Below are 14,939 nucleotides of genomic sequence, written 5' to 3' on the forward strand. Positions count from 1 at the left end.
TAATTCATTTGTGTTTGATGTTGCAAGTAACAAATATGGCGGCGCCCATTAGCTTTTAAAAAATGAATAAATTTATAGTGAGATTCTGTACGAAATTTATTACGAAAGCAACCAGGACAGGATATGGTACTTCATTCCTCCAATATCTATCGTGAATAATGATGTTATTATTATATAAAAATAGGAATGTCAAGTGGCAAATAATGAAAATTTTCTCCAATCCATAAATCTTTTCATAATTTAGACATATTTTAGTCATAATCATACACAGTATGCATACATAATTAATATACATGCATTCAAAATCTACATTGGTGAAATGAAATGGAATAGAATGAAAGATATGAAATCTTACAAAGTTCTTCTCTGCTTTATATATAAAAAGTTTGGCGGAGTATTTTAGAAATAGACAGCAAAATAACCCTTTGCCTTCCAACGCTAACCCATAACACAAACTTCTACTGGTTGGTGACCACCAGAACCAGACAACCATCAAACCTGAATGGCCCTGAAAATGCATGAATTAGTTTTTGTTCTTTGTTTATTGGTCGTTGATCAATCAGTTGTTTAAGAAATAACATCGGCCTGAGAGGTGTATATCGGCTATTTAACACCGGTTTGGAGTTTTGATGCGTAGGAATTGACCACGAAGGCCGTAGGCCTGAGTGGTTAATTTTGTCGCATCAAAACGACAAAACCGGTGTTAAATAGCCGATATACACCTCTCAGGCCGATGTTATTTCGATTCTAACACGATAAAATAAGGAAAATCACGAATGTTATTTTTCAAGCGGAAATAACTTCCGGTGCCGATTTTCGTATATAACGCTGTTCGATTTTCGCACCCTACTGTTGCGAAGATTTAGAAATTATCAAACAAAAGAAATAATAAGAAAAACACGTTATTTTATCAAGTTTTCAACACTAAAAACTTACGTCGTATTGTGTTTACATCAGTGCCCCATTTATCATTCTTGTATGTATGAAATAACGTCAGCTTGTTTATGAATGAGTTGTTTACTTAGGATGACGTCATTACGCTGCTTACGGATTGGCGCCGTTTCGTCAAAATATTTATTAACTGATATGGATCTAATATGTGGCGTTAGTGTATGTGAGATATTATTTCGGTATTGTATGAAAAGAAAACATTACACGAACTGAAAATATAAATAAAAATGCTTTTTATTGTTGCTTTAAAATGCTTTGTAAACTATACAATCGAGGGTGAAAACATAACAGCGCATATACAAGTAGTCCCTAACCGGTGTTTATTGGCAGTTTTAACACCAGTTTTTTTCCTTCTTTGTCTATAGTGGCAAAATCACGTGAGTGTTAGAATTTTTTATCAACAATAACAGTAACATTTAACAGTAATATTTAATGTCATTTAAAATTTGGATGTCAAAAGTGCAATAGGGGCCTAGTACAATACCTTTATGAACCAAGTGTTTAAATCAAACACAACAAATGCAATACACTGATCTGTCTCTCCAGTGTGCTGTCCCAGCAAACACATGACGTTGTTTCAACGTTGCTCAGACGTTAGAGTCCGACGTTGGATAGACGTTGGAATTAAGTTGTATATGAAAGTTTTTTAGACGTCAGAGTCTGACGTCAATCCAACGTCATAAAATGACATAAATCCAACCTCTATTCAACGTATATACAACTACTTTCCAACCTATTCCCAACGTGAATCCAACCAGTTTCCAACATGATTCCAACCAGTTACTTACGTAATACCAACTAGGTTCCAAAGTAATTCCAACCAATTCCCAACATAAATCTGACCCGTTTTCATTAAATAATTCCCAAATAAAGAGAAAATACAAAACTTTTTATACTCGAAAAGTGATGTTATTATTTTAAGAAAGTGATCATAAAAACAATTAAAATAAATGGATAACACAGTTTCTGATTTATCTATTCATGTAACACTTAATATACAGTAAATATATATTTCCAACACATTTGTATAACATCACAAAAAATGACTCACTTTTAATCATTTATAGTGATAATAAAATAAAGTTTGATATTTATAAATTGTATATAAACTATTAAAATTAATAAGAAATAAGAGCTACATGCCTTTTCAAAATTGAAGTTCAACATTTATCAGACCTCTTTCAGTCAATACAATAATACACATTTTGTAATCCAAAATTATAACAGACAACAGTCAACAAATTATAATCCAAAATTATAACAGACAACAGTCAACAAATCATTTTCATTTAAAGGTCTACAGTATACATTAACTATTACAATATATGTCAATTAAAGTATTCATGTTTACAACATGCTTAAAAAGGTTTTCTTTTAAATTACTCATAGAAAATGGAAATCATGGAAAATAAAGTTTTCTTTTGCAGTTGATTTCATCGGTAACAAATCGGATAAGTGAGGGAAAATATTCCTTTCTGTCAAAATTAAGTGTAACACACAAAACAATAAATAAATATTCACATTTAAAGAAAGTAAGTAATTTTTTATCTTTATTCTTTCAAAACTAACTTAAAAGTATTAAATTTGGAGATATACTCCTCCATGTGAATAATTCTGGTATACTAAACGTCCACCACTGGATCCTGATTATTTTCATCTACGAAGACACTGTGTCAAACTTGTTTTGAGGTTCAATTTGTTTTTTTCCTTGAAACTGCAAAAATGAAACAGAAATAAATAGGTGTACATAACAACCAAAATGGTCAATCAAATTATATTAAATAGAAATAGTATTACCAATAGATTACCCTAGCATATCATAAATTAAAATCAGATGTCGATTGATGATGTAGAATACTCAAAAACTGTAACTTCAAATATATGTAATTTGCAAAACAGTAACATGTAAAGGTGCAAATTCAATCATAAGACATTTCACGTAATTATTTTACTTTTGATTAACAGTTATGACAAAACAGAAATTACAGTAAATAACAAAATCAAAATCCATATTACCTATATTTGATGCACTTATCATTCTTTTATGTCCAAATGGTGTTTTCTGCCGACTGTTTTTCATGCAGCTAATTGTCATCACATAAAAATTAAGTGTCAGTCTATAAAAAAAACAAAAACAAATGATTATTGACAAAAAGTTATAAATTTACTTTGACAGTATATTCATGTTTTGATAGATCCCTACTCTGACCTTTTACATGTAGATTTATTTGAATAACAATAGATTAAATCTCAAATATTGACAGGTGTTCCTTTGTTAACAAATACGTTGTGGTGAAATACCTATTCTTATCTAGTCTATTAATCTGATAAATCGAATTAGAAAGATTAAGGTCATGTAGGGATCTTGGCTTAAAATGACAACACAAATAAAACAAAGAGTTTGACAGAATTTCATACAATTTATATATCAATTGAATCCCAAAGTACGAGTTAAATGAGGGCGAATCAGACTACATTAATTAACTGGTTTAGAACTGAGATACTTCAATATCATGAAAATATAATTATATTCCTAATGTAACTAATAATTTTTCAGTTATTATACTATGCATGCAGTAAGTTTAATACTAATCTGCCATCAAAAATATCACTTACTTTTCACTATGCGAGTTGTCTTCTATGACCTGCATAATGTCCTTCCTTTGTCTTTGTTTGAATTTGAAAACAAATTATTGTCGTTTTGAAATTCATCAAGTTTCCATTATTTTTTTCAATTTATTAAATTGAAATACTAATATTGTTCCTTTTTATGGTCTAGTATAACAACATTTTTTTTTAAAATGCAATGGATGTGAAAAAAGAAGAATAACAAAATTCGAATGATTATATTGACCTGAAATTAGAGCCACCTATCGGGTTTATAAATCATAACAAAGGGAAATAACTCAATCAAGACTACTATGTTGGATTACACTGAAATCCGACGTCGTATCGACGTAATTCAAACACGTTGATACAACGTCGTAAATTGTAAGGATTTTGACGTCGTGACATAAATCCAACTTAGATCCAACGTTGAAACGACGTCAGGTGTTTGCTGGGGTTAATTATTAATAATAATAATAATATTCCATAAATCACAAAAAATTAAAAACGTGAAAACAATGTACATGTCTCTTCATCAAAACCCTGAACTGAAAGCACAATAATAGTCACATGATCAAACTGGCACTGACACCCATAGAAGAACACTGGTCCAGGGGAAACAACTCTCTAAATGACAAATAATAAAGAATCACAGATTGTGTCCCTGTTACGTATTAATTAATGATGTGTGGTTTCTTTGTATTCTTCCTTAATATTTATTTATAAAATAACTCAAGATAAATGAATTTGTCAACATCTGTCTGAATTAAAAGAAAAGAAATGCAGGTATTCAAAACCAAACTTTCATGGATTAATTTAATATTGTATCTTTCTTTTTCAATTCAGGGCCGTATAGAGACTTGTTAAGTTCTAACAAAAGTTTTATGCAGAAAAGACATTTTGGGCAGCCATCAGCACAAACACATCCCCATCTGGTTAGTCAAGGGGAGGTCACTCCAGGGATAAACAAAGAAGAGTATGATTCTACAAAAACATGTTTGGTGAATAAGATAGTGCATGCTTCCGGAAATAAGTCAGAAAATCACATAGTTATTTTGCCGTCTGCTTCAACAGTTTACATGACATATGATATCCCTTACCGTTTTAGACAAAATACAGAATTTCTTTACTTGTCTGGATTCCAGGAGCCTGATAGTGCCTTAGTTATTCATACAACAAGTGAGGGGTACAAGTCTGTGCTCTTTGTACCAAGGAGAGATCCTCACAAGGAATTATGGGATGGTCCAAGATCAGGGGATAAAGGTGCACTAGAATTAACAGGGGTCGCTGAAGCTTATAATACGGATGAGTTAGAATCTTACTTGTATAACTATTGTAAATCCTACAAAGATTATATAGTTTGGTATGATTTGAATCAGCCAGTTCTTAAACACTCTCATGAGAATGTGATACAGGATTTTCTGAAACAAGAGGGGAAAATGGCAATTGTAAAACCGACTGGTCATATTCAAGACCTAAGGGTAGTAAAGTCTCCAGCAGAGGTACAACTTATGAAACATACAACTGAAGTTGCTTCCCAAGCATTTGTTGATGTCATGAAATTTTCAAGACCAGATGTTAGTATTTTAAACTTAATTTAGGTTTGATATTTTTACTTTTTAGCTCAACTATTCGATAAGAATAAGTAGAGCTATTGTAGTCACCCGAGCGTCGGCGTCTGCGTCGGCGTAACCACTTATGTTAAAGTTTTTGTAATAGTTCAAATATTTTCAAAGTACATTGACATATGGCTTTGAAACTTTGCACACTTGTTCACCATCATGACCCAAATCTGTACACAGTAGGCGATAACTGTATCAAGAATTTTGACAGAATTATGCCCCTTTTTCGACTTAGACTGTATCAAGCATTTTGACAGAATTATGCCCCTTTTTCGACTTAGAATTCACGTTAAAGTTTTTGTAATACCTCAAATGGACATATGGCTTTGAAACTTCGCACACACAGTAGACAGCAGGGGATCACTGAATCAAGCATTTTGGCAGAATTGTACCCCTTTTCTGACTTAGAATTATGTTAATGTTTGCATACCACCTCAGATATTTTCATATACTATTGACATCTGGCTTTGAAACAAGTTGAAATTTTATACTCTTTTTAGAGCATAATAGGATTCTCTTCAAGGCCTATAACAGTAACATGGATTTAAAGGAAAATTTGGCCCTTTTGTTAACTTAGAAAATTTTACATTATCAAGGCTCTTTTACTATCAAGCACAAAGAATAGTCGAGCGTTGCTGTCCTACCGACAGCTCTTGTTTTCAAAAAATAAAATCATTGATAGTAAAAAAGGAAAGTTTTACTGATAAAACAGAGATGTTAAAGTCCCTTAATGCAAATTTTCTTTAACTATTGCTATACATGTAGTTTAAAATCTTGACAAAAGGACTAAATCTTTCATATATGGAAGCTATCCCTCTAGCTTATGGCTTGAAATACATGTAATGTGCAAAAGGCCCTCTGATGTCTTCACCAGTAACCCTGTGAAGAAATATGACTCATATATTGTCATGACATAAAACAATTATGCATATAAAACATTTAGAATAATACCAGAGATTATATAATATAGAAAACATAATAATATGTTTACCTGTAATTATATTGTTTTTTAGATCAAAGAGTCACATTTGTATGCTAAGATGGATTATGAATGTCGAATAAGAGATGCTGAGATTTTAGCATACCCTCCAGTTATTGCAGGTAGAGTAATGAATATTAAATTTAATACAAAATAGATATTTGGTTTGATATTTTATGTTGTCTAAAACCCCTGCTTTCAAGCTTTTTGTTGCATTTTTTATACCTACTTTGTAAGAAGAGAGTATAAGTATTGTTTGTGTGTTGATGGAACTTTAGACCAGTTTGTTTCTACATAGAGCCTTCAAACTTCCTAGGATGATTGCCTATATTCAGTGTAAGACTAAGTTAAAGTTGAAGTCTCAAGTGACCTTGAATAACTAAAAGAATGCTAACTCAGTTACTGGAACACCATCCAACATAGAGTCTTCAAAAAATCAGATTATCAGATTAGTGCCATCACTGAGTAAAGACTCTTAACCTTTTTGGGCTTGATAGGTGAAAAGTCATCTATATGCAGTATAAGACTAAGTTAAAGTTGAAGTCTTAAGTGACCTTGAATAACTAAAAAAATGCTAACTCAGTTACTGGAACACCATCCAACACAGTGTCTTCAAAAATCAGATTATAAGATTAGTGCCATCACTGAGTAAAAAATCTTAACCTTTTTGGGCTTTATAAGTCAAAAGTCAACTTTATGGTGAAAACCATTTCCATTCAGTTTATAGTGGTCTCATACAATGTCAAACATGCTTGTAGAGTTCCTAGAGATATTTTATAGATTTAAAGTTTTAGAGATATAAACTAAGGACCAATGGAGAGAGGCAATTTGCTAAACAAACATTTAAATGTATTTTGTGTCTTTGATCTATTACATAGGTGGAAACAGAGCAAACATTATACATTATATCAACAATAATCAAATTGTACATGATGGAGAGATGGTGCTTATGGATGCTGGTTGTGAATATCATGGCTATACAAGTGATATCACTAGAACTTGGCCTGTCTCAGGTAATTATACAAGTAATATTAATAGAACTTGCCTTTTCTCCGGTAAATATACAAGTGTTATCACTAGAACTTGGCCTGTCTCTGGTAATTATACAAGTGATATCACTAGAACTTGGCCTGTCTCAGGTAATTATACAAGTAATATTAATAGAACTTGCCCTATCTCAGGTAAATGTACAAGTGTAATCAATAGAACTTGGCCTGTCTCTGGTAATTATACAAGTGATATCACTAGAACTTGGCCTGTCTTTGGTAATTATACAAGTAATATTAATAGAACTTGCCCTATCTCAGGTAAATGTACAAGTGTAATCAATAGAACTTGGCCTGTCTCCGGTAAATATACAAGTGATATCACTAGAAATTGGCCTGTCTCAGGTAAATATACAGGTGATATCAATATAACTTGGCCTGTCTTTGGTAAATATACATTAGATATCATTAGAATTTGCCCTGTCTCAGGTAAATATACAAGTGATATCACTAGAACTTGGCCTGTCTCAGGTAATTATACAAGTAATATTAATAGAACTTGCCCTATCTCAGGTAAATGTACAAGTGTAATCAATAGAACTTGCCCTGTCTCCGGTAAATATACAAGTGATATCACTAGAACTTGGCCTGTCTTTGGTAATTATACAAGTAATATTAATAGAACTTGCCCTATCTCAGGTAAATGTACAAGTGTAATCAATAGAACTTGCCCTGTCTCCGGTAAATATACAAGTGATATCACTAGAACTTAGCCTGTCTTTGGAAAATATACAAGTGATATCACTAGAACTTAGCCTGTCTTTGGAAAATATACAAGTGATATTACTAGAACTTGGCCTGTCTTTGGAAAATATACAAGTGATATCACTAGAACTTAGCCTGTCTTTGGAAAATATACAAGTGATATCACTAGAACTTAGCCTGTCTTTGGAAAATATACAAGTGATATCACTAGAACTTAGCCTGTCTTTGGAAAATATACAAGTGATATTACTAGAACTTGGCCTGTCTCTGGTAATTATACAAGTGATATCACTAGAACTTAGCCTGTCTTTGGAAAATATACAAGTGATATCACTAGAACTTAGCCTGTCTTTGGAAAATATACAAGTGATATTACTAGAACTTGGCCTGTTTCTGGTAATTATACAAGTAATATTAATAGAACTTGACTTGTCTCCAGTAAATATACAAGTGATATCACTAGAACTTTATTTGATAAATATATATTTTGTCAATTTTGCTTAGGCATTCATCATTTATTCATATTTTGTAGGTACATACCTTGAGTGGTCTTCTAACTTAGGGTAGAGTTAGGAGTTGCTTAAGTCTGGGTTAAGGTAACAGGCGCTAAAAATAGATCTATATACTTTTGCTCATACAGCCTTCATTCATTGACTGATGTCTTTCATATAATATAGTTGATACATACCTTGTAACTGTGGTCCTCTAAACTTTGGGTAAGATATCACTTGGATGAAGATCAGGGTAATTGATGCTAAAAATAATTTTTACACTTTTGCACATACAGCCATTGTACATTGACAAGCATGCAGGTTTGAGGAGCGATGTGTCTTGTTATTCACAATACATGTATATAAATGAGTCTGTTGGTACTAGATACATCCAATAGCGGCTCAGTTGCTTTCTAGGATAGCAATTTTGTTACTGGATTATACATTTCTATAGCATGTGCCATTTATCTTTTTCTCTTTAGGAAAATTTACCCCAGCTCAGAGGAAATTATATTTATCAGTATTAGCGATCCAGCAAGTTTGTATATCGATGTGTACACAGGAATTCAGCTTGTCAGAAATCTACCAGGCGATGGTAAATGAGATAGCCTTACAGCTTGTGCTTTTGAAGTTAATACCTAGAAGTGTGGTGGATGACAGATCAAAGTTATTACGGGTATATATATTTATAGTTTGTGTAATACCCACACAAAAATATCTTGGGTAATTACTACACTTTTCTTAAAAATTGAATGTTGCCAATGCATTCAAAACAATATTTATAGAAATATCTGTGGGTCAGGTGGATTATTGAATTTTTTTTTTGCATAGTCAAGTATAAAATTGAACACATTTATAAAAAAACGCAAAGTTATTTTGCTTTTTACCTGTTTTCCCAACATTTACACTTATTTCACTGTAATTTCAACACTACATAAACTAATAGTTATTTTAATCCGTTATTTTCGACCAATGTCGCTACACACTTTAATGAAACCAATCATTGTATTAAGTATTTTAAATTTATGCCTATAGAGATTGTCACCGATGATATGGAACGCTTATTACAAGAATCATACTGGATTCATAAGCTTAACACATTATCTCCTAATGGTATGAATGCAAAAGTTTTGTACAATATATAACTTTGTCATTATTGAGCCGGTATACATATACATGTAGTATGTTTTTTCTCATATCAAGGTTTTTTATTATTATTAATTATGAGAATTTTTGTATCACATGTGCAGATCCATATTATATGTGTAATTTATTGTATATTGCTGTATTTATATTCATGAAAGATTCTGTATTTATTGGACAAAGTTTTTATTCCCGCGTTAACGTCACGTTCTGTTTAGCGTATAGTTAAACGGACGTTGCGTCATTTGTCATTTGTTATTTTATAAACGTCATTTTTTTCTGAAGAAGACTAAACGTCGAAAGCTTAAGAAAAGCGTTTGTTTTTATTGAACTGATTATATAAACTAATAGTAACATTCATAACGAGGTTTTATGATTTCATAAAAAGGTATTTAACAGTGTTGTTTTTGTTATGAAGTATTTCATAGTGATTTACCTTTCATTGTTCATCTTTTGTTTTATTTTTTCAGGCAGTACAGAAGTTTTGTCCACATCATGTAGGACATTATCTAGGAATGGATGTACATGATACAAGTCTAGTCAGTAAAACAATAAAACTTCAGCCTAACATGATTATCACAATAGAACCAGGTCAGTGAATAGATTAGAGATATGAGCCGCGTCATGACAAAACCAACATAGTGGGTTTGCGACCAGCATGGATCCAGACCAGCCTGCCCATCCGTGCAGTCTGGTCAGGATCCATGCTATTCCCTATCAGTTCCGCCACTTGTAATAGAGTTTGTAAGCCAACAGCATGGATCCTGATCAGACTGCGCAGATGTGCAGGCTGGTCTGGATCCATGCTGGTTGCAAACGCACTATGTCATTTGTCATGACATGGCTCATATATATTTAACCATGAACTAAGTAGTTAAAGTTGCTCACTTTCTTTAAAATTACTTAATGGTGTCATGAAAAATCCATTTATAAGTGATTAAAACTTTAAAGATTCTGTATGGTTACTATACTTTAGTGAAATTTTATATATGTATATAATTATGCTTCTAAATCAATTTTCAAACATCCAAGAATATGTAAAATATGTACTGCAAATATTTTTTTTCCAATAGGTAATCATTAAAATATATGCATTCATTTCTTATTAAATCTTGACTTAAACTTTATGGAAAATAAATTTCTACTTACCTCCCTTTATTAACATGAAAATGTAAATTCGTTAATATCTTTACAAATTATACTTTTTGGAATTTATAATATTGATAAATCTTCATTTAAGCATTATATTTATGATAAAAAAACATAAAAAATTGAGTTACAGGATATTTTAACACTCATTCCACACTCATTATAAGTCCTTATTATTTCTTTGATTAAAGCAAAATATTTCTTGACGTTATTCCCGCAAGCCTTTTTTTGAATGAATTACTTTCTTAGAATGATGTCACTTTGCCGTTATGATGGAAGTTGTAATTTCATACACTGCTATAAGAAAAAAGTGCTAAATGAAAATATATATTTAGTTTTCGTAATTTCTTTCCGAAATATGATTAATATTTAATTTGCAAGAAAAAGGATCAAACACTGGCTGTTGTAACAGACCGGAATATTTAGCTCTCGGATAACTGTTTAGCAGAAACTCTGCAAAGCCTCGTTACCACCCTAAACAGTTACTTACCCTCAAGCTAGAAATTCCGGTCTGTACCGGCAGCTGGTGTAAGATCCTTATAGACTTTTTTGGGTATTCCTTCACGTAACTGCTCAAATTATTAACTGAACAAAATTAACGATTATTTCATATATTTGTAACATTTCATTGTGATTTATTTTCCAGGGATATATATCAAAGCTGATGATGAAACTGTACCTCCAGAATACCGTGGCATTGGTATAAGAATTGAGGACAATATTTTGATTACTGAGACAAAACCTGTTGTTCTTACGAAATCCTGTCCAAAGCATCCTGATGAAATAGAACAGATTATGTCCCAAGCATCCAGATGATATTGTAATTGTGTAGATGTTTGTTAAAGCATCTTGATGATACAGATTGAAATCTGTTTGAATGATCTCCCTTCTCACTTTTTAGCTCACTTGTCACAAAGTGACAGGGTGAGCTTTTGTGATCGCTTTTCGTCCTGCGTCCGTCCGTCGTCCGTCCGTCGTCCGTCCGTAAACTTTTATGTTAAATGACATCTCCTCATAAACCACTGAGCCAATTTCATCCAAACTTCACAGGAATGTTCCTTTGGTGGTCACCTTTAAAAATTGTTCAAAGAATTTAATTCCATGCAGAACTCTGGTTGCCATGGCAACCGAAAGAAAAAACTTTAAATATCTTCTTTTAAAAAACCATAAGAGCTAGAGCTTAGATATTTGGCATGAAACATCTTCTAGTGAGTGTCTACCAAGTGTGTTCAAATAAAAGCCCTGGGGTCAAAATTGGCCCCGCCCCAGGGGGTCATTGGTTTTCCCTATATGCATATAGTAAAAACTTAAAAAATCTTCTTTTAAAGAACCCAAAGAGCTAGAGCTAAGATATTTAGCATGAAACATGTTCTAATGGGTGTCTACCAAGTTTGTTCAAATAAAAGCCCTGGGGTCAAAATTGGCCCCGCCCCGGGGGGGGGGGGTCATTGATTTTCCCTATATGCATATAGTAAAAACTTAAAAAATCTTCTTTTAAAGAATTCAAAGAGCTATGGCTAAGATATTGAGCATCAAACATGTTCTAATAGGTGTCTACCAAGTTTGTTCAAATAAAAGCCCTGGGGTCAAAATTGGCCCCGCCCCAGGGGGTCATTGATTTTACCTATATGCATATAGTAAAAACTTAAAAAATCTTCTTTTAAAGAACCAAAAGAGTTAGAGCTAAGATATTTAGCATGACATGTTCTAATAAGTGTCTACCAAGTTTGTTCAAATAAAAGCCCTGGGATCAAAATTGGCCCTGCCCCGGGGGGTCATTGATTTTCCCTATATGCACATAGTAAAAACTTAAAAAATCTTCTTTTAGAGAACTCAAAGAGCTATGGCTAAGATATTTACCATCAAACATGTTCTAATAGGTGTCTACCAAGTTTGTTCAAATAAAAGCGCTGGGGTCAAAATTGGCACCGCCCCGGGGGTCATTGATTTTCTTTATATGTGTATAGCAAAAACTTAAAATCTTCTTTGAAAAAACCCAAATAGCTAGAGTTTAGATATTAAGCAGGAAACATCTTCTAGTAAGTGTCTACAAAGTTTGTTCAAATAAAAGCCCTTGGGTCAAAACTGGCCCCGCCCCAGGGGTATCATTGTTTTTAACTATATGTGTATAGTAAAAACTTTAAAAAAATCTTCTTTTAAAAAGCCCAATGAGCTAGAGCTTAGATGTTTAGCATGAAACATCTTCTTATGGGTGTCTACCAAGTTTGTGCAAATAAAAGCCCTAGGGTTAAATTGGCCCTGCAACGTTTGGGGGGGGGGGGCTATATACAGGTGAGCGACCTCAGGGTCATCATGGCCCTCTTGTCTAAACAAGTGTCAGATTTTGTTGCACTTGTTCAGATTGTGTAGACGTCTTAAACATTTGTGTGGAGGCATATGATTTATACTACAGAATATATTTCTTGTATGTGCTCTGACAGTGGTATGAATTTGAAATCAGGACATTAAAACAGCCTCTAGATAAGTAAAATAAATCATGCTTTTGGAGTAAGAGAAATATTTGTTTATTTTTACAAATAAGGCCATATAGGTTTGTTTTGTTAAAGTAAATGTGTTAGGCAATCATTTGATATGTACACTTAATAAGAATTTTTACTCGTTACAATAGATTTTAAGTTTTCATTAAAAATTTACAGAAATTTGGAGAAACCAGTATATTGCTTTTATTATTTTCCCCTATTTAAAAAATGTTTAAAATGAATTAGCTTTTGAAATACAACAGAATTTATGGTTGTATGAAAATATATTTAATTAAAAAACTAAAAAAAACCTTGTATCATACAATATAGAATTTGGCCATTTGCAACATGTTTGAAAATGACCGGTTAAGTACTAGATACAATAATTTCATCTCAATACAGTTATATTTTCTATGTCATTTCAGGATTATCGTATGATTACATTACATTTAGTGTAGAATACTGAATAACGTATAACCTGTTTCTTGGAGGCATTCGCCACTGTATTTTATTAACAGACTCCTACAGCAAACCATGTGTGCAATTATTTTTGCTTTCACTGCCTTTGAGGGATTTCAATGTTTCCAAAATCTGTAATACATGTGTCCTGTATCTGTTAAAACGTATAAAAGTATAGAAACAAACAGCAGTATTTCTATTACTAATTTATTACTATGTCCTTTATTATCAAATATTGTATAAAATATATAGATTGTTAATACATGTTATTATGCATGTTTTTCATATACATGTACAGAGATCAACAGGGTAAGTTAAGATTTTTTTTATTAAGGTTCAAGTTCTTACATGTTTTAGTAAATTACTGAAAAAAATGCATGATATTTACTCTATACACTGTCAGATAATTTGTATTTTTATACTCCTTTAAGGTATATGTACAAAGTGATACAAAACCCTTTATTTGTAAAACTAGTATTATCTGTTTAATAAATGATTAAATTGATCCTTGTTAAAATCTTAGCCTAGTTAAGAGAGATAATTGTTTTACATCCTAAACAGTAAAAAAGCACTTTAAGGGGGTTCAGGTTTTCCTAACTGTTTGGACTGCAATAATTATATAGCAATTTGCATAACATATCTAAAATATCTTTAAAGAAATCGATGTCTTTAAGCTATGAAAAATCATTGCTTAGATCATAGCTTAGTGTCAGAAAACCTTTTATTTTTTTTATTTATTTACAATAACACTCAATTTGTATAATATAAAACACATGAGCAAATCAAATATGTAAACATATAAAAGAAAAAGGTCACTGTGATGTTTTCACGAAAAAATAATTATACATCATAGAGAACAACAATATAGATTTTATTTGTAAGCTGATATATATTAAAACTAGTATTATAGAAAATCAGATCAAAGTGCGTGTTTTAATATAAACTTTGCACTTTTCTTTACTAAATTAATGCTTATTTAATGGGTTGTCCATGTATTGAATTTAATTATAAATTGTTAACACGCTTTACTTTCTTGTATAATGCCTGTAACCAGTTGACATATAATATACATATACATATGTATAATATGTTCAAGAAAAATATGTTAAAACTCTTTTTTTCTTCTTTTTTATTAAGAATCACAGAAGAGTTGCAAAACATTTTTAGAAGTACATTGTATAATGAATTATTAACAAAATATTTACATTTTCATTTTTAAAGAGCAAAAATTAAGAATAATCAATAAACACAGTCTTATTCTACAGCAGAATTACTACATCATAGAGGAATATATAAAGCTGTTAATG

At 31.8% G+C, this 14,939-nt stretch overlaps 1 protein-coding gene and 1 long non-coding RNA gene across 2 annotated transcripts; one reads left to right on the forward strand and one right to left on the reverse strand.

Annotated features, from left to right (window-relative positions):
- Nucleotides 1-2,223: 2,223 nt before the first annotated feature.
- On the reverse strand, nt 2,224-3,642 carry LOC132757487 (uncharacterized). Its single transcript, XR_009629463.1, has 3 exons — nt 3,568-3,642; nt 2,968-3,068; nt 2,224-2,665 (listed from the first exon to the last, which is right to left on the reverse strand). It is a non-coding gene; the product is annotated as an uncharacterized LOC132757487 (long non-coding RNA).
- A 547-nt stretch (nt 3,643-4,189) lies between these two features.
- LOC132757484 (xaa-Pro aminopeptidase 3-like) lies at nt 4,190-12,435 on the forward strand. Its single transcript, XM_060748771.1, has 7 exons — nt 4,190-4,229; nt 4,405-5,135; nt 6,194-6,281; nt 7,038-7,172; nt 8,884-9,077; nt 10,015-10,135; nt 11,340-12,435. Exons 1-7 carry the CDS (start codon nt 4,190-4,192, stop codon nt 11,507-11,509), a joined length of 1,479 nt encoding a protein of 492 aa, XP_060604754.1. The 3' UTR covers nt 11,510-12,435.
- Nucleotides 12,436-14,939: the final 2,504 nt, after the last annotated feature.

This window comes from Ruditapes philippinarum, unplaced genomic scaffold (assembly GCF_026571515.1).
Source record: "Ruditapes philippinarum isolate M1 unplaced genomic scaffold, ASM2657151v2 ctg6255_1_1_1_1, whole genome shotgun sequence".
Taxonomy (NCBI): Eukaryota; Metazoa; Mollusca; class Bivalvia; order Venerida; family Veneridae; genus Ruditapes; species Ruditapes philippinarum.

Excerpts from the sequence above, each read along its gene's own strand:
- LOC132757484 (XM_060748771.1), top strand. The coding sequence starts at position 4,190 with ATGACAAATAATAAAGAATCACAGATTGTGTCCCTGTTAC. Across the intron at positions 4,230-4,404 it reads ACAGATTGTGTCCCTGTTAC|GGCCGTATAGAGACTTGTTA; the intron begins GTATTAATTAAT and ends TTTTCAATTCAG. Across the intron at positions 5,136-6,193 it reads TGAAATTTTCAAGACCAGAT|ATCAAAGAGTCACATTTGTA; the intron begins GTTAGTATTTTA and ends ATTGTTTTTTAG.